The sequence below is a fragment of the Halyomorpha halys genome, unplaced genomic scaffold (assembly GCF_000696795.3).
Source record: "Halyomorpha halys isolate HHAL.00 unplaced genomic scaffold, Hhal_1.1 Scaffold1873.1, whole genome shotgun sequence".
In the NCBI taxonomy this organism is placed as follows: Eukaryota; Metazoa; Arthropoda; class Insecta; order Hemiptera; family Pentatomidae; genus Halyomorpha; species Halyomorpha halys.
Window position 1 is genome coordinate 49,694 of NW_027114691.1, and position 23,572 is coordinate 73,265.

At 27.0% G+C, this 23,572-nt stretch overlaps 1 protein-coding gene across 12 annotated transcripts in view; it reads right to left on the minus strand.

Annotated features, from left to right (window-relative positions):
- Positions 1 to 23,572, minus strand: part of LOC106690787 (uncharacterized) — a 61,234-nt gene that overhangs the window by 33,689 nt on the left and 3,973 nt on the right. For 8 of the 12 annotated variants that reach the window (XR_010844636.1, XR_001344669.3, XR_001344670.3 and 5 more), the window contains exons 3-12: positions 20,814 to 21,000; positions 19,973 to 20,090; positions 19,429 to 19,508; positions 15,625 to 15,689; positions 15,454 to 15,541; positions 14,093 to 14,369; positions 13,913 to 14,011; positions 10,753 to 11,485; positions 7,567 to 7,734; positions 5,910 to 5,949 (exon numbers count right to left, since the gene is read on the minus strand). Coding sequence is in view for 1 of the 12 variants with exons in the window: in XM_014436344.3 (XP_014291830.1) it covers positions 3,690 to 3,699; positions 5,910 to 5,949; positions 7,567 to 7,734; positions 10,753 to 11,485; positions 13,913 to 14,011; positions 14,093 to 14,369; positions 15,454 to 15,541; positions 15,625 to 15,689; positions 19,429 to 19,508; positions 19,973 to 20,090; positions 20,814 to 21,000 (1,865 nt within the window). In the remaining 11 variants the exon portion in view is untranslated. Of the gene's footprint in view, positions 1 to 9; positions 3,700 to 5,909; positions 5,950 to 7,566; positions 7,735 to 10,752; positions 11,486 to 13,912; positions 14,012 to 14,092; positions 14,370 to 15,453; positions 15,542 to 15,624; positions 15,690 to 19,428; positions 19,509 to 19,972; positions 20,091 to 20,813; positions 21,001 to 23,572 lie in introns of those variants that run through there. The other 4 variants (XR_001344672.3, XR_001344674.3, XR_010844638.1 and 1 more) reach the window with 3 other exon arrangements.

The window sequence follows — 23,572 nt, forward strand, 5'->3', positions numbered from 1 at the left end:
TTTAATAAAAAAAATATGATATAAAATTAATGCTTGAATCATAAAATATTGTACATAACCTTATTAATATTTTAATACAGTCTAACATTAAATATTTGATAACAATAATTAGATTAATTAAATGTTCTCAGTAATAGTGATACTGGAACTCTAATTTAAGAGAGAACCGTGAATTGTTTTCCTAATACATCATATAACATAAATTAAAATCACAATAGCACACAGTGGGACAAAAAGCAGGTTATTGTGCACATGAATGTATGACTTATAAGGTATAATAGATTAACTTGAAAGTTAGTGTTCATTCTAGGACAAGGAACACAAATATGAATTCAAAATGGGAAAATTTCCAAGAAAAAAAAAGAGAAAATCTCAGCTCTTCTGCATCTAGTACTGAGAATGATTGATGTGTAATAAAAATTTGAAATTTAAAAGCTTGTATACCCTAGTTGGATAGTCAGATGTTCAAAAACAATATCACATTTTAAATGGTCTTTGTTAGGAAGCAGAAATGTGAAATTACAAAAAAAAAAAAATTTCAAATGAACAATTGCACTCATATGATCATAAATATACTCACCTGAGATGATCTTATTATCTTGTTAAGCACTGAAAAACGGTTTTACTAATCTTAGGAAGTGTTTTCGAACAGAGTCATCACTTTGGTTTCATGAAATTCCCTTCTCGATATTCACAAACAGAAAAAATCAATAGATGTGTAGTAATGAGAAATCTTCCAGAAATAAATTTGTTAATAAGTTATTGATTTACCAATTGCATTTAAAATAAGCATGAATTTATTTCTGAAAGCAGCCTTCTATGGACTTTTATTTTTACAAGTTTTCACAAACAAGGAACATATCCCAAGTTTGCAGAGGAGAGGTTTTAACCAAAACTGATATTGACATAGGAAGTTTTAGTCATGATAAAGGGTTTGAGGCCACAAAAAAAAATTTAGTTGAAGGCAATGAATTTTGTTTAGTGAGTGTTATAAACAGGGATGGGAACATTATAATAAAAACAAAAAAATATTGATAAGACACATCCCTTAAGATGGAATACTCCAGCATCACTTTAGTTAACATGTTTTTATTTATGAACCATCCTTACACTTAAATAAAATATTTCTATTTTAATGTATATTATTTGTTTCTAATTTTAGTTTTAAGAATTTGTTGCAACCAATAACTACTGATCCTTACTTCATTTCAATAAAATCGTTAAAATCAATAGATATTGAGAGAGGTGTTCAATTTTAGAAGAGACTAACCTAGAAATTGTTCAAGTATTCATACCGAAAAAAAACAACAGAAACAGTACTGAATATGATAATGAAATTTCTCTTTCACCCAATGCCTGATGAATAAGTGGACTTAGATCATTTTTTTTAGAGCAACCAGAAAAAAAATTTTAATAGCAGTTTTCTTAAAAAGTACAATTAAAAATGTGTATTTTTATGAACAAAACAGAGAAAAACTTGAACAAAAAAAAAATGTTTGAAATTAATATTTTCTTTATTATTTGTAAAGAATGATCATATCATAAAAAGTTGGAAAACTTTTAAGCAATAAGTATCAAATACCAGCTAAAACCAAACAACTTAACAAAACCTGCAAATTTCGAAAAATTCCACAAAATTACCAGATTTTCAATCGAACAAGAGAACAAAATAAAGTAGCAAATGTATATTTAGTTCTCTCGCATTCATCTAGCACACTTTGGAAAGTATGAACGGACCATTTATCTAGTTTTCTGAGTAAAAAAAAAGAAATTTTAATTCTAGTCAATGTTGTGCACTTAGCCCATTTTGTTCCACTGTGTAAATGTACAACTAAATAATATATACATTTTCATACCCATTAAGAATAAACATGAAACATACATTAAATTCAAGAGAATGAGATAAATAATCAGATGAAATAGCTCAATATTAATAACACAATTTATGAACAAGTATTGTTCCTAGAATTAAAAAAAAAAATTGAATTATCCTTTTTCACTATCCTTCTTACTTAAGGGTCCTTTAATGAATACGTATCCTTAATAAAGTGTGAAACTCTAAATTTTAAAATAATTCACGATGGAACATTTCTAACAAATAACATTTTTTTTAAAAAAGAGCATCAGCAACTATTTCCTACTTATGGTGAAAAATTATAATATGGAAGAACCGCTTTGAATAAAATAAAAATTTTTCGTTAGCGGTTAGAAACTATTAAATTAATTAATTTTCTAGTTAAGCCAATCCCAAAAATGTTGTTAAGTTCGTCTGTTTTCAATGTATCTTTGTTTAATAATGCAATTTTACATGCATAATTCTTATATGATGCATGATTCTGCATCTTCAAACCCTTCTCGCTGTTCTTTGAGTTCCTTATCCTCCATGCAAAATTACCACTTAGAACTGTCTAAACTAGTCTTACAAGTTGAAATTAAAGAAGCTTGGCCCCTACAAGCCTCAGCTAGCATTAAAAAATAAAGCTCCCAGCTGATTGCATATTTTTGACACAAAAGTGGTCATGTTGAAAACTAAAACTTAATGATGATGCTCTAAATTAAAGATTTACGGACCAATTATTCTTGCAAATCCTTTAAAACTGACTTTTACACACACTATAACTATGCCAAACAATTAACAACTAATAACTAATCACAAATGTAAAAAAGGGTGATGTAATCTCCAAAAGTAATAAGTTACACAGAGTCAAAAAAGTCTTCATACAATTATTTATTTATTAATATTTCTATTTTTAAAAAAACAAAACATAAATAAACGATTTTTATTGGTGGACTAGCAGCTTTTAAACATTAAAAAAATTAATAAGATTAACAAGTACTTCATTATTAAAAAATATACTGAAAAACAAAAACTAAATATAACAGATTAGCTTAATAATAAATACATTGAAATGAAATATAAAATATAATTAAAATATTCAAGCTTAACATAACAATATGATATCCATGAAACTACTTTCCACCAATTATACCTTATGAATTGGCCAAATATAGCTAGTGGCAAAAAGACTGAAAAGTAATAGTGAAGACACCACATGAAAAAGCTGTGTACATTTAATTAATCTAGATTTTAAATTTATTGGGTATGTAAAATACAACAGATACCAAACAAGTGTAAGTAATATTTCTACTTATTAATCTCAATTTATACTTTGTACATCTTAGTGTATAGTAATTAGTTAAGAAAGTTCTAGGAATTATCTCATTGAAAACTGTAAATATTTGCATTTAATAGCAAGTACATAGATTATTTAAATTTTTGATTCAGCAGTTTTATATTTATTTTATTTGTTTCTTTAGAATAAGAAACAATTTATGGAATGTTTCTAATTAATTTCTACAATCAAGCCATTTCATGCTTGCATCCTAAATAAAATATTACACCATAAAAAATAAAAATAAAAATGAAGTAGTCCTATAAAAAAGAATCATTGAAATATTTCAACAGTAGATGTATGGAAACTTTTACGACCCTGTCTATATCAAAATTATAACAAATAATAATTAATAAATGATATCAGGAGATAGTGAGATAGAAAATCAGAGACCATAATTTCCAGAGAAATAAACATTAAAAAAATTAATAAGATTAACAAGCACTTCATTATTAAAAAATATACTAAAAAACAATAACTAAACATAAATAGGTTAGCTTAATAATACATCTTCATTTACTTGAAGCTAAAACAGAAATGAAATATAAAATATAATTAAAATATTCAAGCTTTATATAAATATATGATGTCCATGAAAATAAACAAAAATCTAACATATATATATATCTATTTAAAATGTATTTTGCTAAAATTTTTAGAATTACTAACACTCATAAGATGTATTTTTAATATTGATATATTCAGAAATATAATTAGTATAGTTTTTTATTTATGTAAATATGTGAATTTATAAATGTTTTTAATTTAGGGAGAGGACCGTCAACTATTGTAGTCAGTTATAACACCTAACACCATAAAATGATTCCTATAGAGCATTTTATAAAGTCAGATACGTGGTAAAAGTGATTGAGTGCTGTTTGTTTCAACAGTATTTGATCACATTTATTACTAACCCAATGAAATCGTTGACTGTCTTCTCCTCAAGTAGCCAATTTTGTTTTGTAGAAGCGTCAACATTTCTCAACAACATGGAATTAAGTAGAATGGTCGGCCTTAGGCCTATCAATGTTACCATGCCAAGTTAATAATACATTACCACAAATATAAACTCCAAGAAGGCATCACAAGCACATTCTCAAAATCAATTAACTATTTGTGTAAACAAAATATAACTGCAACTTTAAACATTTGTAATTAACTTAAGATTTATTGGTTTTTAATTATGTACGAATACTATTACTCAAATTATCTTATTTAAAGGAAATTTTTAACAGTCTAACAAAATTCATAAACTATTTTAACAAATTCTTTAGAAATAATCAATCGAAGATGGCCTTGAGACCTTCCAACATAAAAATGTTATTAGATTACTACTAATGGGTAGTTTCTGTGTTGATGCCTGTATCATACCATTATGACCTTACATCAAATTTACTAGATTATTATGTACATACAACTGTAAACGTCAATAAATAAAAAAAGAAATACTAAATCAATCTACACACTCAAAATAATAGCTGACAAACTCCCATTATCAATTTAACTTCAGAATTATACATTTCAAATGTCTTATGAAAGAAAATCCAAAGAATAAGGAATGGAATCTAAAAATATTCAATTTTAATAACACTTATGGAAATCCTAACAAAAAATAGTGGATAAATACAATTATTGACAAAAAAAAAATGTATTAGTGGTATTTTTCAGATTTTCATTAATCAGTGGTAGATTGTCATTAAATTGTAAAAAATACATAAAATAAAAAAATTATTTGTATTCTATACTTCCAGGTTGTATTTTATATTTATCCTGTTTATTAGAATTTGATCACTATCATAAGAAGGATATTTCGGAGCAGGCTAGAATTTGCTATCTGCTTAAGCAATGAGGAAATATGGAAGGGGAAAAAAAAAAATTAAAAAAAAAAAAGATTACTTTTGACCAATTCGAATAAAAGAAAGAATATATGAAAATACTAGAAAAATCAAATAAAATATCCAATCATTCCAAGCCAATGTATTTAGAATTTATTACAAAAATAAATTTTATTGAGTTAAAAAAGAAACTACTGTGGCATGTACATAGTTTTGAAGCTATTTAGTTACAAAAAAATTTTTTCTAATATTGCTCAAAATTTGAAATATTGTCTAGATTCTACAAAAGCAAAGTTTATATGTAACACATTAAGGTTTTGGTTAACTGACAACAGAAAGTGTCTTCAATTTGATGGTGGCTTTATACTAAGTTTGTTGTGAACTCACTTTGTCTTAAACTATTTAAAAGAAATTTGACACACTTTAGTGCAAACAATATTTTTAGTTCTTTTTCTCATTGATTTGTATTGAATATATACTGATTTTCTCCACAACCTGTTCTAGACAATGCAACATATAATTGTCTAAATGAAAAATAATCTTAAGTCGACTTCAATATACTAGAATGTCCCTGAGCTTTAATTATAGTGACTGCAAATGATACCTTAACAGAAAAATATTCTTTTTAATTGCCTAGTTTTTCTAACTGATTGAGATTAATAGCTAAAACTCTGTTCCTGCGGACTGTAGCACGATTTTTTAAAGCCCAAGGCCTATCTCAATAAATATTCTGAAAAAGAATTTTTCATGGTGGGACTGGTAGTTTCTCAAATCAGCAAGTTCGAAAACATAATTTCTTCGGTTTTATTTATCAGAATACATTAATATAGGAGCTTTAAAAAATTAATTTGATAAAAATATAATTTAATTTATTTTAAAAATAATAATAATAAATACATACAAGCCTGCAGTAGCGGTCAATTCATCAAGCAGCCTGTTTGCTGCAAAAAAACAAAACAAAAACAAATAAATAAAGAAATGATGTGAAATGAAAAAGCACTAAGTGGAAGGTCCTCTATTGAACAATTTAATATATCACTGCTTTGCTACAATAGGGACAAATCTGATAAAAAGAAATATTTTATTTTGTATTTGATGTACTCTACGGTTGTTATGGCTGAGGTTACTTTTTCACAACCCTACTTGCTGGTACAATCTATAAAGGGATTACAGTAGAGAAAGAAACTCCAGTCCACGGTAATACCTTTGGAACAGGTACATTTCAAAATAATACCATACTTCTTTTTTCCTTTTTGTTAGATGCACCACTATTCGAATAAAGCAGTGATATGTTTTAAAATATATTGTGTAAACTCTGATCTGAATTATAAATAATGTTTAAGACATTTCAGGTCTGGGATTGGTTTTCTCTTTTATACCTTAATTTCTACAGCTCTTATACTTCCAAAGCCATTAATAATATACAAAATATACTAAGATGAAGGTTTCGATAGTAAGAAATCATTTAAAAGTTGAACAGAATGAATACTAAACTGGGTAACTTTATTTTAAACCCACAATGCAGGGCTATAAGACAATCAGAGAATAGATTAAGTAAAGTCCTACTTCCTAATACCAACACGACCTGTAATAAAATAACATTTGCAATTACAAAATATAGAGAAATGATTAGGCACATTCTGATAAACTATGGGGAAAATATCCCTTATAATAACAGAGACTATAACGTATTAATATTGGCTAAAGTAATAATTATTCTTATATTGAGGGATAGTTTGTAAAATAGCTCTATGCTATCAAGAGATTCCATGGAAATCATATGCTTTTTATAAAGGGCATCCTTGAGAATCGATCAAGAATTACATTTATGTTTAATCATTGCTTGCTTTAAATACTGCAGTCTGTAAAAGTTGAGCCTTTTCATCATAATTTAGGTGCAAATGGCCAGTAGAATCTTCCATTAATTTCTTCTTTCTATGATATTTTAGTGGAGGTCCATGAAGAGACCTATTATTGTTATTAACTCAACTCAGCTTCATTATCAGATATAGTTAGAATTAAGCCTTTTCCTTTTACAAAGTGAGAACAGTTTGAATTGTTTCATGCCAGATTTTGAAACCTATATGTTTCCCAGTATTCAATTTCCTCAAGTCACCCATTAGTGTACTAGACCAAACCAGGACTCCATTTTCAAAATTAGATCCTCCTTCTATAATGTTTTAACTGTTATAAAAACCATCATCCACATTTTCTGCTCCTTGAAGGTTGTTACAAAAGATCTAGACAGAAGCTCAATGATATGATGACATTCAACGAAAATAATTTTTTTGACTTTGACCTACCGTGAGTTTAGAACATAAACATAATAATGTAAAATCTGTGTTATTTAAAAAAACAATGGAATCTGTGTTATTTCTCAATATTTTGAAGATAATCAGCTTATGAACGACTACCTACGTGTAAGCTAAAAATATATGTAATACGTAATTTTAAAAATAATACTTTAAACTTTAAATTTTAATATTGAATTAAAATTGAGGAAAACTATTCAAATTAAATAATGCTTAATTAATACACGTTAAATTTTAGCAACTTACATTCTTCAGCCTCCTGTTTTTGGGTCAATTTTTTTTTTCTTGGTCGCCCTCTTCGTTTTCTTCTTCCTCTACTAGATGTGGAAGTAGCTTTCCTTTTGATTAAGGGTGGAGGGAATTTTTCCGATATAGAATCTGCTTCATTACTTACTGGGTATGGATGATCGTCATCTGTTCAGAGTAAACAGAATCTGTTAAAATAATGACACCAAATAAAGAAATCATTATGGGAAAATTAATCCAGCCTAATAAATTTAACATAACTGGGCAGAAAGCTATATTTATACTAAAGAACCACTGAGCAAATTTATATTCTGACTTTATTACTTTATTCTAATTATTGAACCCTACCTTTTAATATAAGAATATACCACACCAGTACAAAGTTGTTGTATTAACATAATTTTAAAAATTGAAATTTTCAGTGACAACCAGAACCTTTACAGAATAAGAAAATAATTTTTATTAAATACATAAAGAAGATTTCAAAATAACATTATCAGTTAATGAAACATCAAATAATAAAAATAAAACCAAGAAGAGGAAAAATGATGACATGTAAGGTTGGCAGAATTTTGCACTAGTATTCGAAAAAACAAAAAACAAATGTGTGCTAAGTACTACATCACAACAGAATTAATTTATTAGGAAAAAGCTCAATTAATTTAAAATTAAGAATTATTAAAGATAATGATCAAAACTGAGAAATTTGGCAATTAAACCAGACATCTCTTTTGTTAACATTTTTATAATTTATTTTTTATATATTTTTAATGGAAGATCTATAATTCAAAACCTATATGATGCCTCAAAAAGCAATGCTAATAGATTTGGTCACTTTTAAAAAATAGTTTGATCCAAGTATTATAATATTTAGGTAGTTATCAAATGAAATTTTAAACAAATATAACTGGGCTAACAAATCCTATTTTAAGGTACACACAGACAAAAAAATTAATAATAAATAAAGTAATGTAATAATTTCTTTAAAAAGTCAAAATTATGAAAAGCTGAAACTTGAAAAAAAAAAAAATTAAAATGAATGTACAAGGTCAATAAAAAAAAAAATTACCTCAGAATAAATAAAAATTTTAAAAACACCTTACAATGGTGAATAGAAATAATTATATATATTTGTCTAAAAAAATCCTGAAAAAAATTAGGTAACTGAGATATTTTCAATATGATGAAATTTAAATATAGAAGACAGCTATTTCTTTCGTACATTATGTTGATGAGGTATCCAAGTAAGTTTGTTGAGGAAAAAGACACACTTCAATAACTAAATGTAAATAATAAAGTGATCTATGAATTGAACTTCATTGGTCTTACCTTCTAATAAAGTAAGTAGCATCCAAAGATAATCAATCTCCATCTACTGTTTAGGAAGAAACAGTAGTATCAAAATGTTCATTTTGATTTTTCAGCTTATATTGAAGTAAAATAAAATAGTTTATTTATTGCATTGGAATGGCAATAAATACATATACAATTATGTTATTTTGCATAAATAATTATAAACAGAAAGAAATTAAATTAGCAATGAAAAGTTTGAAAATAAATGATCATAAGCAATATGATTATGAAATAACTGGGATATAAAATAATTAAATATAACCAATTTAGAAATATTTCATAGGGCTTCAACTAACATTAAAATGTAATATGAAAATATTATGAACTCGAATTAAGTATTTACTTCTTCCATTCTTCCTCTGTATCTTTTCTTCTGTCTTGAGCCATACCTTAATTATTTCAATGATTTTAAATTAAGCAAAAAAATAATCAGTGAACAAATAATAGTGGGCCAGTAAAAAAAATAACACAAAATAGCTTTGTATCATTTGATATAATATTATCAGTGTTTGGGTCTACATTATCAGAGACCACTGAAGAGGAAACTAAAATCGACTCCTACCTCCCTCCCCTAAGACTGCTCACTGAAAGTGATTGGATTATTTTTCCTAATCATCCATTTTTCCCTGATAAAGTTCTGCAATGTAGGCTAACATTAAAAAGTATACAGCCATCCTTTGTTATATTCTGACCACTCCCTTTGTAGTCATCATTTAAGATATATAATCACGATCAACTAGCTCACAAAAAAAAAAACCAGAAAAATCAAATCTTACATTGATACTTCTTAAATGTCTGTTATAGGTAAACAGAATTTAAAACTGAAATTGTATAAGCCAGAAATGAAAATTAAGAGGAAAATTAGCCAGATAGAATTATTTTCAGAAAATAATTAACTTTTTCCAATTATGAAAATAACAAATCAAAATAATTCTTATTTGCATTTATGAAAATATTTGTTTATTCAATAATTTAGAAAGAAGTAATAAATATTCAAGAATAGATTAGACAAAACAAAACATTTTTTTCTTTTTTTAGAACAATGAATTTTTTTAGAAATTAATTTTTCCCTCTAAGAACAAAATTGGAATGAAAATGATCCTTGATATTACACCCAAAATAATCAAGGAAACAACAAATCCTTTAATAAATATGAAAAATAATAAAAATCACAGATAACATAACATTAAAGAATTTAAAACTATAATTTCCTATCAAACCCTGAGCTACATTTGAACTTTAGAACTGGTGTTAGATAATGTTCTCCAAATTTATCAAAATACAAATATATCCTGTTTTACAGGTATGTATACAATAAATAAGTTAAAATAAACATAACGTAAAGATAGAAGTAAAATAAATGATCTTAACACAATAAATAGATAGTGAAAATACTTAACAGAAAGAATAATAAAAAAAAAAAAAAAATTGAATTGCAAAATTTTACTAAGTAAAATAACAATTACTTCTTAGCATAAACATCGACTCAGGATTCATATACTGCACAATAATTTCAACAACATTAATCAGTAGGAAGAAGTTATTTTAATTTGAGAGAAATCATTTCTTGGCACATCTGTGCAGTCAGTTCTTTCTTGATTATTCTATTTTCCTTCCAATGATATTACTACTAAACTTAAGTTGATTGAGAGTGACATTATATTTAGAAACTTTATCTTCAATTTTAAGTTATCATGATATAGTCCTGATGATTTAAAAAAGACTAATTGGTCATATAACAACCAAAATAATTTAGGGACTGTTTTTATAAAATTTTCATAATAAGTAAACTATGAATGCTTAGAATAACATATTTTTGTTTGAAATACATACGGGATCCCAGAGCTAAGTTAATTAGATCAGTTGATCCATTAAAGGAACTACTAAATGCTTTCAACTGAGCAGGGGTCTTGAAAATCATCTTTCTCTCTTCATGTTCACCACTAACCATGTCTGATGTATCAGTACTATCATTTTTAACATATTTACTATATGGAAACCCTCTTCTCTTTTTAAGAGGTAGACTGGAAGAATGTTCGCCATCATCTCCTTTCTCACCTTCAACAACACTAAGATCTTTAAGATCAAATAAACATTCATTTGAAGAACCGATAATTTCATCTTCAAGGTCAGATTTTATGCAGCATTCAGAGGTGTCCAAGTCCTCCGATTTATCTTCTTTCATAATATAATTTTCTTTCTTCACATCCAAATCAGATTTCCAATACAACATATCTTTATTTTCTTCTTCAGCATGAAAAAAATCTTCAATTGAGTGTTCATATTGATAAAGACTTTCTTGAGTTAATCGAATAAAGACATTTTCAATCTCTAACTTAATAGAATGTTTATCTTCTCCAACTACAGATGAATTCTCAGTTGGTTTCTCCTGTGGTTCGGATTTAATTTCATTATTTACATTTTCTCTCTTTCGTTTAAACTTGGAATTCTTAAGTAATTCATTAGAATTCATGGTTAAATGTTTCGTAATGCTGCTATTGACACTTCTACCTCCATTCAAAATATTCCATATATTGTTTAAAAGTTGATCAACTTTGCCACTGGCCTAAAACACAAAAATAAATAAATAAAATAAAACAAGAAAATAATATCAGGCATAATAATTAAAAATTTAAGATAAAAATGAAAAATAAAATATATACTTATATTATACATATTTTATTACTTATATTATACTATTAATTATATACACTTAAAATTTAAGTGATATACAAAAGGTTTTTATACTGAGATAAAGGACAATAAGCTTCCCTAGACTTAAACAATATTCCTAACTCAGTTCCTCATAGCTAATCATACTAGGAATACCCCCTCCCAGCTTGCTCTCCCTCCTTGTACTTTTGTTAGAATAAGAAATTAGTCTTAGACTGACTCTTAGTATGTTTGGATGTATTCTCTTTTGTAGTCATATTTAATAAAGTTTTTTTTTAAATTCACTATCATAGCCGCACATTATCTCTGGATAGCAGTTTTCTCAGTAATTTAAAAACTTGTAAATATATAATTTTATATTGACATATAAAAACCATGTAATTTGTAACTAAAGCTCCTATTCTTTAACTTTCAAACTTTATTTAAGCTGGAAATCACAAGAAAAATTGTATTCAATTGAAGAAATTTGAACAATACTGTGATTATAGAAAATTTTCATACATTAAGTATTAACACAGTTTAATCAAAGACTTTATGTGATTATAAAATGTAAGTGCATATGGAACAAAAAAAAAAAAACCTGAACACTCCTGAAATATTATAAGCAGAGTTACAGCAATGTAACTAGGTACATTTAGGTATATACCTGTTAACTAACATATAGATCATGTAAGTTCTACCAACTTTGAATCCAGTACCTAAGTTGAAGACTACTTTTTTATTCAATTAGGTAACCATTATCATTATGATTGAGTATAGTCTGGTTTAGACAAAAAATCCTAAGAAAGTTAGGAATTGAACTGAAATCTCGATGATTTATAGATAAAAATGCTAACAACCATAAAGTTAATTAAGGTGCTACTAAATAAAACTGCAGACTTTTAATTTTAAGTTTAATTAAATATAACAATTCAACTCTGATAATACAAATTCAAGACAACAGATCTTATGACAAGCTGTTGGATTATTATTACTGTAACTCTAAATATCATTCCTTAGGTTGAGAGTAAAACAAGTGAGTGTTTTCTATAGTGTTGATTCATTGAATCCTAAGAAAATGACCTGTTAAGATAAAATATGAACGGAAGGTGAGAATTGTATCCTGTATACAAGGAGGAAAGTAATTCCAGAAACTACTCCATTAAGTTCTTCCTAATTCATATTTTCTGCAGGATCAAACCTGATGGAGTACACTATGTTCCCAACTCATTCTAAGTTTGCTAAAGAAGTCTCAGGGCCAAAGTTTGATATATCCCTGTCAAGAGAATAACAACAGCTAGACATTCTGTAATTTTGCAAGAACAGCAGGAGTTACACTGCACACAAAAATGCTAAGAAATTCAAAATACTAAAATTGAACATATTGTGGTCTTAACTCCAAAACCTCCTCCCTACATTTTTTATCTAAAGTAAAGTTCTGAGTGAATCTTGAAGTCTGAAGCATTTATTAGGAATTGGTGGTTTTAAAGACAAATTAGAGCTATGAAAATGCACTGAAAAGGTCAAGGAAGGCTCTTTTTATTAAAATAATAAGTTTCTTTAAAGAAATAAGAAAAAAATCAATTTTTCCTTTTTAAACCAAATTTTAATTTGATAGACATCTAATGGCATCTAATAAGAACTGGTATCTTCTCTAGCTTTTTTCACTGTTTCTATTTTTTTTTTTTAGAATAGAATTGATCAAGCATATTCTTTTAATCAAATCTTGTGAGTTATCCCATTCCTCCAATACAGAAATTTGAAACATTTCAAGATTAGTATACGCTTACTCACCATATGGGTTATCATCACAAAATTAAACCAACTGAGACTATTCTAAAGGAGCATAAGTCAAAAAGATCAGGACAGATGACGAGATCAAAGTGCAAGATCCACATGTTGGGAAGAAAACGCAAATGAAGACCACACAACTTTCAGGATAGAATCTAAAAGCCACTAAGGAGGTGAGGAGCGGATTGAAGAGATAGAGTAAGATCGAGACACCTAGTCCAGGTACAGACATCATGGGAACAAAAGAGGATAAGATTATGGTAATGACGACCATTTTCAGAAAAGATTTCATTAATAATGAGAACTCAATATATACTGAAAACAACAATAACCTTTCTCTTTTCTCAACCAATATAATTAAGGTTTCACTTTAACAGTTGAGTGAATAATATTATAATAAGGTATAATATTTTCCCATTTATTTGCATATTTATTTTGGAAATTTCATAAGTTTCGATTTAAATATTACATAATGAATTTATAAATCACATTTATATATTTTAATATATGGCATCAATTAAACTAAAAATAAAAAAGAAGATTAATATACCTTTTCATCTAATATTGAATCAGAATCTTCTATAATAGGAAAGCAAGGTTGATTCAAAGTAGCTAAAACTATTGGACTGGCAACAGCATTATAAAATCTCTAAAGCAAAAGTAAATAATAAATTAGACCTAAATTTATTGATAAACTCCATTTAATTGTACCATAAAAAATAAATTTTACCTTAGCTGTCTCCCTTATTGAAAATTTAGCCTTCATTAAAAAGTGTGTTATGTTGGAGTTTGGCAAAATAGGAAATAAGTCTCGGAGAGATTGTATAGATTCAAGTTTTTCTTTAAATCCAACAGGTGGTTTCAGTCTCATACAAGCTAGTCGTGTTATTCGCTGTTGTTTTGATTTTGATCCAAGCATTATTTTTTTCCACATTTTATAAGCAAGAATGTTTCGAATATATGTAACAGAATCCAATGGAGATCCTGGATCATCCCTCAGCACCCATCTAATAAAACAAATATATATACAAATACCAATAACTTGTATAACACTAACACAGAAGGCCCTAAATCAATGCCTACTGGAAATCCCTCTTGTTCAACAAGTTTTCAAAAAATGTGCCTTGAAAATTCAATAATTATTTATTTATTTTTAAAATCTAATAATTGGAAATTTAAAGTATTTGTTTAAAATTAGTAATTTTTACACTAAGTATTCAATGAAGTAGCATTAAAAAAATCAAGTATATCAAGGTTATGAACAGTATAATTTGAGACACTTTAGAATGAATTTCAATAAGATTATATTCCAATAACATTTAATAATGTTCAGTATTAGACCAATGGTGAATTTGAAAAAAGAAAATTTGACAAGACATGGCATATAATTCAGTGGACAATAACAGGTGAGAAACCTGCTGATCTGAAACTTGTTGGCCTGGCTTGGCTAAAACATCCGCTTGACTTGTGTATGGCCAATAATGGATCAGAGCTGAAGAGCAGGATACTTAGTTTGTAATTCTCTCTTATTAAGAGAGGAATATAGAATGAAGTGAGATCTGGATAAGAACGAACTTCATAACTGTTATCCCAATATTCAAAACCGAGAAAATTAAAATAATCTAAAAATTCAAATAGTGATTTGTGATAATTATCCTAAGGCATTAATTGATTACATATTTGCAATTGTATCTTTAATTGCAAGAAATATATTTCCAAATACTCATAGAGTTCAGGAAATCTATGCAGATTTAACCAAAATCAAAACAATGTCACGTTATATACAAACACACATATATTATTTACGTTAAATGGCAATATTTCTTCTTATAGTTTTCTAATCAGAAGTGGAATGTTTGTTTAGTAAGCTAGAGCCTTAAACTAGAGTGAGTTAGAGTGGCAGAAGTGCATAATGGGCTGAATCACTGAACTGCATAGGAACCCTATCTGATGGCACTTTCCATATACAAACCATCACGAACAACTTTCACTCATTTTTGATAATTTAAGTGATTATTTCATTTACTCCATATAAATATTGAATATTTTGCTGTGAATATTATTTCCATAATTAACTTATCATTCACTAACCGAAATATGAGGTCCCCAAGTTCTGAACAGCTTTTAGTAATTAGATTTGTCTTCAACAAAGAATCTATGGTATATTCTGAATATTTACCTGAAATTCATAATTTATGAGCATTATTACATAAAATTAGTACAACTTATAAGATTTATTTAAAAACATAAAAAAAATCTCACCAAAGAATAATTTTAATGATGATGTAATCATGCTAGCCACCTTCATTACGCTCTCGATTCCATTCCTATATGATGAATTAAATAGTTAATAAAAAAAAAAAAGAACTTTCAGTATTATAAAATGATAATCGAAAATTACTGAGAAAAATATTTGTTACCAGTAAATTATTTTTATTTTATATAAAAAATATTTTTAGTTCCTTATAGTAAAATTCCATGTTATTAATACATATTTATGTAATAGAAAGAATTATGTATTTCATAACATTTTTATAGGATGGCATATTAACACCTTGGCTATCATATTTCAGCTATTTCTTACTATCAATCCAAAACATAAGAGATTATTTTCTTATCATAAGATTATACAGGGAAAATCCTGTATTAGGTTTTTCTGGTTTTTGTTAACCCTACATGAGGGTAAATACAAGTTATAACAAGCAAGAATTAAGTACATTTTAATTATCTAATATGGTAGAAAATTACAGTGTCTGGTCCTGGAATCTCTGACTGCTTACTCAATTTCATGTAGCCACCAAATTAATAATCCTAAATAAAAAACTCTTCATATATTCATAAAAGAACTGAAAGAGTAGTGTAAAAATGGCTTATTTCCAATTATGGGAGAACTTTCAAAAGAAAGATTAGGAGAAGGAATGATAGCACCTCATTTATTAAAGGGATGGTTAGGGGTGTCAAAAGAGTGCAAACATATTAATATGGAAATTACCAAAAACAGACAAACTGTCAGAATGACTTAAAAACTGACAAAATATTTTTAAAATTGTTAGGGATAATAGTAATATTTTTAAAGTGTAATAATAATTTATACTCTTAAAGAGAGAAAAAATCTATAAAATTCTGAACATAAACCTATACATGATAATGACTATCATTATTCTATAGATTATAAAAAAAGAGATTAAGAGGCAGGTTGCAAACTGCGCCTCCCATTACCCACAACTGCGGATTTTAGTGGCCAGACTATTCCATTATTAGTTGTGGAAGAGGAATTTCCTTATATCTTACCATCTGCATCTAAATTTTTTTAATATATAAGTATGGACATATATCTTAATTCCCCCCCCCCCCACTTAAATGGTAAATCATCAAAACCAATCCATCTTGCCTAATACTAAACTCAACATATTCCCATATATTTTTTTTTTTATGATTTCCCAGATACCTTAACACCAACAGCAAGGTAATCTATAATAATTTTTATATTTCTCTCAATAAAATAAAACAATTTCAACAAAAATTGTAATATGTTCCATATTTTCATTGAATACTTCTATGCAACTTTCTGTTGATATATTTGTGAATAGAGATTTTGCATCTAAACTACCTCTTTCAGGAGCATTTTCTTTTATACTCATGTTTTCTAGAATTTCTTTTAAGTCTAATGAATTTTTATACCATAGTTATTGTCTTGAGTTAATTTAGAGCAGGACTTAAGAATTTTGATAGAGCTTCAGTAGACACCTCTATATTACTAATTATAGGTGCAATGTTGTGACTATTCTTAAATAACTTATTAACTCCATACACTCTTGGTATTGCGTAATCTGTTCTATTTTACCTATATCTCCATGTAATTTATAAATGTAGTAATTTTTGTCCGTTTCTTTAAAAAATTCATTTATAATTAGTCTATAAGTCATCTTATTATTTAACATTTCCTTCATTTATTCTTTATACTTCTTATTAAACTTCAACACTAAATTTTTAGTTCAATCAAATTTTAATAGGATAATATTACACCCTCAAAGCAATAATGACTGTTCAAAAATTTAACCTACACGGAAATGGATTTCAAAGATTTTATTTTATATTAAAACTAATTTTTGCTTAAACACTTAGTGAAGAATACATAATTACAAATCAATATCAAATAGTTTGATTGGAAAGTTGGAGAAAATGACATTCTGAACATAAAAAAAGAAAAAACTTCTATTCTAAACTTCGAAAATCTCTTCAAACAAGAAGCTAGATTTTCGAATAATGTTAGTACTATATTGAGAATGCGATATCTTTGCTATGTTTTATAAATTTGATTAGGTCTTAATTAATTTTAAAATGTAAATGAGATAAATTTTTTCTTATAGTTATCATTTTCATGCAATAATTATTTATTATTGAGCAAATATTACTTTATTATGTTAATGAGATTGTCAGATAAAATTTTGTAATCATACATTTTTTCAAGATAAGTTGTATTGGCCTTGTCTTTTTTTGGGAATAACCAAAATGTAAATCGAAGAGTTATAAAATGTGAATAAAAGTTGTCAAATAGAAAGATTAAGGTTTTCTACTAAAAAATAATTTTAAAAAACATTTTCAAGGTATTATGATACTATTACAATATTATGGTATTATTTAAGACTGTATCTCAAATTTAAGGTTTGTTTCTTTTTGATATTTTAAATTTGGAAATTGATTTCTTATTAGTAATTCACTTATTCCTCCCCATATATTGCCCGAAAAATTAGTGTCAGATTTACACATCTGATTTTTCCGTATTTTTTTTTTTGTAGAAAGCTGGGGTCAAGGGTCTCATTATTTGATGCCTTCCTTAGCAGTGTACACCAGAAGACGCTGTGACTGTATACCCAACTGAAATTATCTATAATGGTATATAAGCCAGGACCTGGCTGCCACCACCACAACAGATTCAAGGACTTGTTGGCCAGCCTCTGAGGCCAACACAACCTTTGTTGAAGAGACTCCTTATAGAGCATTTTTCACAGTATTTATTCAACTTTTTGCCCATCAGGCAAAGGAAGCAGCAAGAAGACACCAGGACAGTGAAACTCGTAAATTCATCATCAACAGATAAGATTCAATAGGGGACCTACCCCATTCTTATGTATTGATTTTATATTCGTTAACTAACCATCCCTAGTTTGCCTCACCAGGAATTAAGAATGGTTTTAGAAATAAACAAGTATATTAACCCAGAGGCTAATTGTCTCTTAGTTTCATCCCATTTTTCCTATTTTAAAGAACTTTTGTTTCAGCAAACAATAAAAGGCTCCCACAGTAAAACAGTGCCCCTGACATTGCAAACAATCATTTTCATAATGGGGGTCGACTTATATTCGGAATAGTCCGATATTCAAGCAGATGTGGCAATCAAAATATTTCAGTAATGAGAAAAGATTCAGGCTTGCTCATGCTGCCTGTTAATTTAGAATCATCATTTATATTTTGTTTGTTAAATACTAGTATTGTGAACCTAACTTCCTTTACATTGTACAATTAAATACCAAACATATTAATTTTGAGATTGATTATTATTGGAGCATTGATATTAGTTACTGTGTCATCAGGAGATATTCAGGTCTGAAATAACAATTTTTTTTTTCACTTTAATGTCAATTAAAAATATTCAAGTGGCAGACATAATGACCACAATGGCCCAAGTAGAAAATCATGTAATAGTCATAATGATCACCACACTAGCCAAGATGTTAAAAATACCTAACTCCATCTTAATTTAGAAGAAATAGCATATTGTTAACTTCAAAACAACTGTATAAAAATTGAGATGAAGTTAGAGAGGTTTTGATAAAATTATTCAAATAAATTCTAATAAACAGACAAACATACCAAATAAGCTTTAAATACAAAAGGTAATTAAAAATAATATAACAAGATACACGTATAAATTAAAATCAAGAAAAGTAGATGAAAAAAGAACTACATTCTAAACCAAAATAAATAAATTTTACACTTAAATCTCACAATAAAATAAATAAGGATGATTCTGAAGAAATTCAGTAATAATCAGAAAAACTATACCTAGAAGCCTTAATTTCCATATCCACATACATAGCCATAAGATCAGACATTTTCTCCAGATATGAGAAGTGCTCTAAGGGCTGAAAAATAATTACAGCTTACTTCTCAATCTTTGCAGTCAATGATGTCCAATGCATAACATTGAATTATCCACAAACATAGCTTAATTCAATTCAATGTTCTGTTACATCAACATCGACACTTTTTTTTTTTAAGTTATAAAAATATGATAAATTAGAAACATAATAAAGGTTAATTAAAAAAAAGAAATAGCCAATAAAAAAATTAGTGGCATTAATTTTTACAAATTTACAATTTATTTTCATTTTCCTTTTTTCAAGTTATAAATAGCATGTGAAGAAAGAAACAAATCTTCTGAAAACACAAGAACAAATAAATGATAAAATCATTTAATATGTATATAATAAGACAAAAATAATTGAAAAGCAAATCATAACACTAATAATTAATAAAAACATAAATATTATGCTTAGATTAAATTTGGCTGTAGTTGCAAATAAGAAATATCATAAACAATACTCACTGTTTTAATTTCTTTATAAGCATAATGGAAAAATGCAAGAGTGTTAGAAATTTCTATTTTAAGTTTCATAGCTCTTTTAGGTTTAGAGTAGCAGTCTTCAACAGCTTTTGATATATTACTGAAATAAGGAAGAAATTATTCAGTAAAAAGGTAGATCAGGGATTAGACAAAAGACATACAAATGCTTTACAAAAATTATTATTCAGTCAATAATTAAACCTAATATGTTACTTGGTATAATTAATATTCACTGACCGACTGATAAATGTTCAATATCATTCCAAAAATTTGTCTAAACTAATTTTATTTTTGCGTAATTGTGATTCATTTCAAAAGTATACAATAAGTTATCATGAAGCAGGATGTATCACTACTGAAACAATGATTAAGTATTTTGCTAATTTAATGATAACTTGGTCTGTTTGATCAGATTAAATTTATTACATGATTTTTAATATCATCAAGTTTTCTCTGATTGTAGACATTTTATCAGACTTATAGTATGTTTTATTGTTGATAGAGAATTATTGACATTTTTTATATTTATACATGATTTAGTAAGTAATATCTCAGAAGAGAGAAGGAATGAGTATATTCACCTTGTTTTGGAACTACACAACTTATTTAAAGTTAATAATAAATGCAACAAACAATTTATTTATGAAACAGTTTTTATTACTTCTTTGTATCTCTACAAAGTGGACCAAAAGATTAGTAAATACCAAATAATACTCAGTGAATATGTATATCCTAGATAAATACATTGAATCTATTATCTTATACAGAATATTTGTTCACATTTTAGACTTTTAAATAGAAAAAAAAAGTTTTCATCACTTACCCACTGTAAAGTTTTATTAACTTCATCAAACTCCTCATATTACTATTCATTAATTCTGAAAGACATTGTTTCCTGAAATCTAATATCCAAGGATAAGTTGTAATTAATAGATTTTTTGGATCGTCATAAGTGCTATCAATAGCAAAATTAGCAGATGATGAATGACATTTCTCCCCAAAATCTGAAACTTGAAAGCACATAAAATAAATACACTTAATATATAAATTACAGTAATCAATTTGTATATTGTATACAAATAGGTAAATAACATATGAGCTAGTGAGAATGAAAGTGCTGTACGCCATGACACCTCAGTACTGAGAAAATATTGGAGATTAGCTCATTAAAAATCAAAAGTACCCAATAAAATGGGAGGCTTTTAATTTCAACCATTAAAAATTTACTTATTGGAGAAGATGGTCGAGGGGTGCGGTCAGCAAAGGAACAACATAAATAAACAAAAAAATATTTATTTATGCCGACGTTTACGGTCAATTATATACACCTCATTAAAAATATACAATATAAAAAGCTGTGTCAAAACTGAAATATATAAAATTCATATATTTTCCACTTCCAGGTTTCGGTGGATAGAAATGACACAAGCTACTACAAATTTGGTTACTAGGGTACAATGAAAAGGGGCAAAAAATATATGATTGGTAAAAAGTTGCCAATGATGATAAATAAAAAAAAAATAGAATGAGAAAAGTAAGTTTTGGTTTGGATGATGAGCTGTTTTATGTTTTAATAAATTTAAAATTTGAGAATATGCTGGATAAGTTTTTATGTATTCTATTTTATCTTTCATATTTCATTATTTTCATTTTCATATATAAATATTTTTCATATAATAAACAGACTGCTTCAATATTTTTAGTATTTCTAAGCATACTAAACAATGCATACGCATTTATTTCATCATTTTTTGAAGAAACAAATAGGTTCTCTGGTTTTTGGAAATCAATCTCACTGAACAATCAGAATATCTCTCAGATCTTTCCCTGGCTCATTTCCATCCCAGACTTTATCATGATGCCAACTTACCTGATATTATCAGAAATAGAAAGTATTTAGAAAAATATTTATCAAATGGCCAGTTGCTTAGTAATCTGATTTTAATATATGTTTGTAACCAATCAGCCTTTCTTCACAAAACTCGTTTAAATTTTATTTTTTAAAATACATATTTCTCTACTCTTTCTAGGTCTTTTCCTCTCTTTTAATCCTGAAACACTATAGTTACAAAAAGGAAAAAAAGAAAAAACATAAGTGTAAAATAACAGGGGTATAAAATGTAAAAAAGTAAGATATAATAAGAAAAATTAAAAGTTGTAAATAGTAAATGAAAAGGGTAATAGTAACAGATAGATAAGAGAAGAAATATTAAAAGTGAAAAAAAAATGTGAGAATTTAAAAAAATAAGAATAAAAGATATGACAAGAAAATGGGCTTGAAATGCCTTTTTTTTCACTTTTTTCTGCATTTCAGAAGCCCATTTTCTTGTCATATCTTTTATTCTTGTTTTTCTAAATTCTCACATTTTTTTTTTTTTTTTAATTATTTTTATATTCATGTATCTATCTTTTAATTTATATTCATGTGTTATCGTCTTAAGTGTACTTATATTAATTTTCTATTATATTTTACACTTTTCTGTATTCCTGCTCATTTGGTATATTTTGTTTCTTAATTACTTACACACATTGTACCGCATTATTTTATACTTTACTTTTCCTTTTTTTTTTTTTTTTTTTTTTAATGTATATATTTTATGTATATTGCCATTTATTGTTCACCTAATTTAAATAATTTTTTACTATGTTTACTTTACAAATTATTTTCGTTATTGTGGCATAACTGCCATCCCCACTCCTCCCAATACCAACCGTCACTTTGTTTTTGACTGCCGTCAAAACAGGTATGCATTCTGTCTCATCATTTGATTTGTATTTTTTTCTTCTTCTTTTTTCATCTCTTTATTTGTACTTTCTTTAATATTTCTTTTCTTATCTATCTGTTACTATTGCCCTTTTCATTTACTATTTACAACCTTTAATTTTTCTTATTATATCTTACTTTTTTACATTTTATACCCCTGTTATTTTACACTTATGTTTTTTTTCTTTTTTTCCTTTTTGTAACTATAGTGTTTGTATCTTTTTTAGCCCTGACGAAGCCCTGCAACGTGGGGCGAAATGTTGACTCAATAAAATAGTATAATTATCTACTATTTGAGTTTTTTTGACCACACCCGGGCCATATTCCATTCATCTATACACACGGTCAATCAATAATCTTCCAGTATTCCATAATTATAAATTCATTGCCGAATGTTAAAAAATAAATTCATTCTTTTAAAAGCCACAGGAATATCAATGATTTTTCCACTTCAGTAAAATATAGTTTCATTTTTATTTTAAGTCCATTTATAAATGACTCAAGCCACCACAAACGTAGTTACAAGGGTGCAATTAAAAGAGACAAAAAATAGTAATAGAAATGACACATAGTCAAAAAACTATTTAGTTTGATTACTTCGATAAATAAAAAAAAACAATAACAAATTAACTAATAAATTATTGACCATGGCATTAATGGAAGAGATTACATATTCTGAGGACGTAATTAAAGCCAGATGTTTTTAATATTAATTTAAAAGAAGAAGAAGAATAAAATAGAAACTTTTGCTTGACAAACCATAAGGTTTGTGAATTTTTGTTTTGTTTTTAAATAAAAAAAAATTAAGGCTAAAAAAT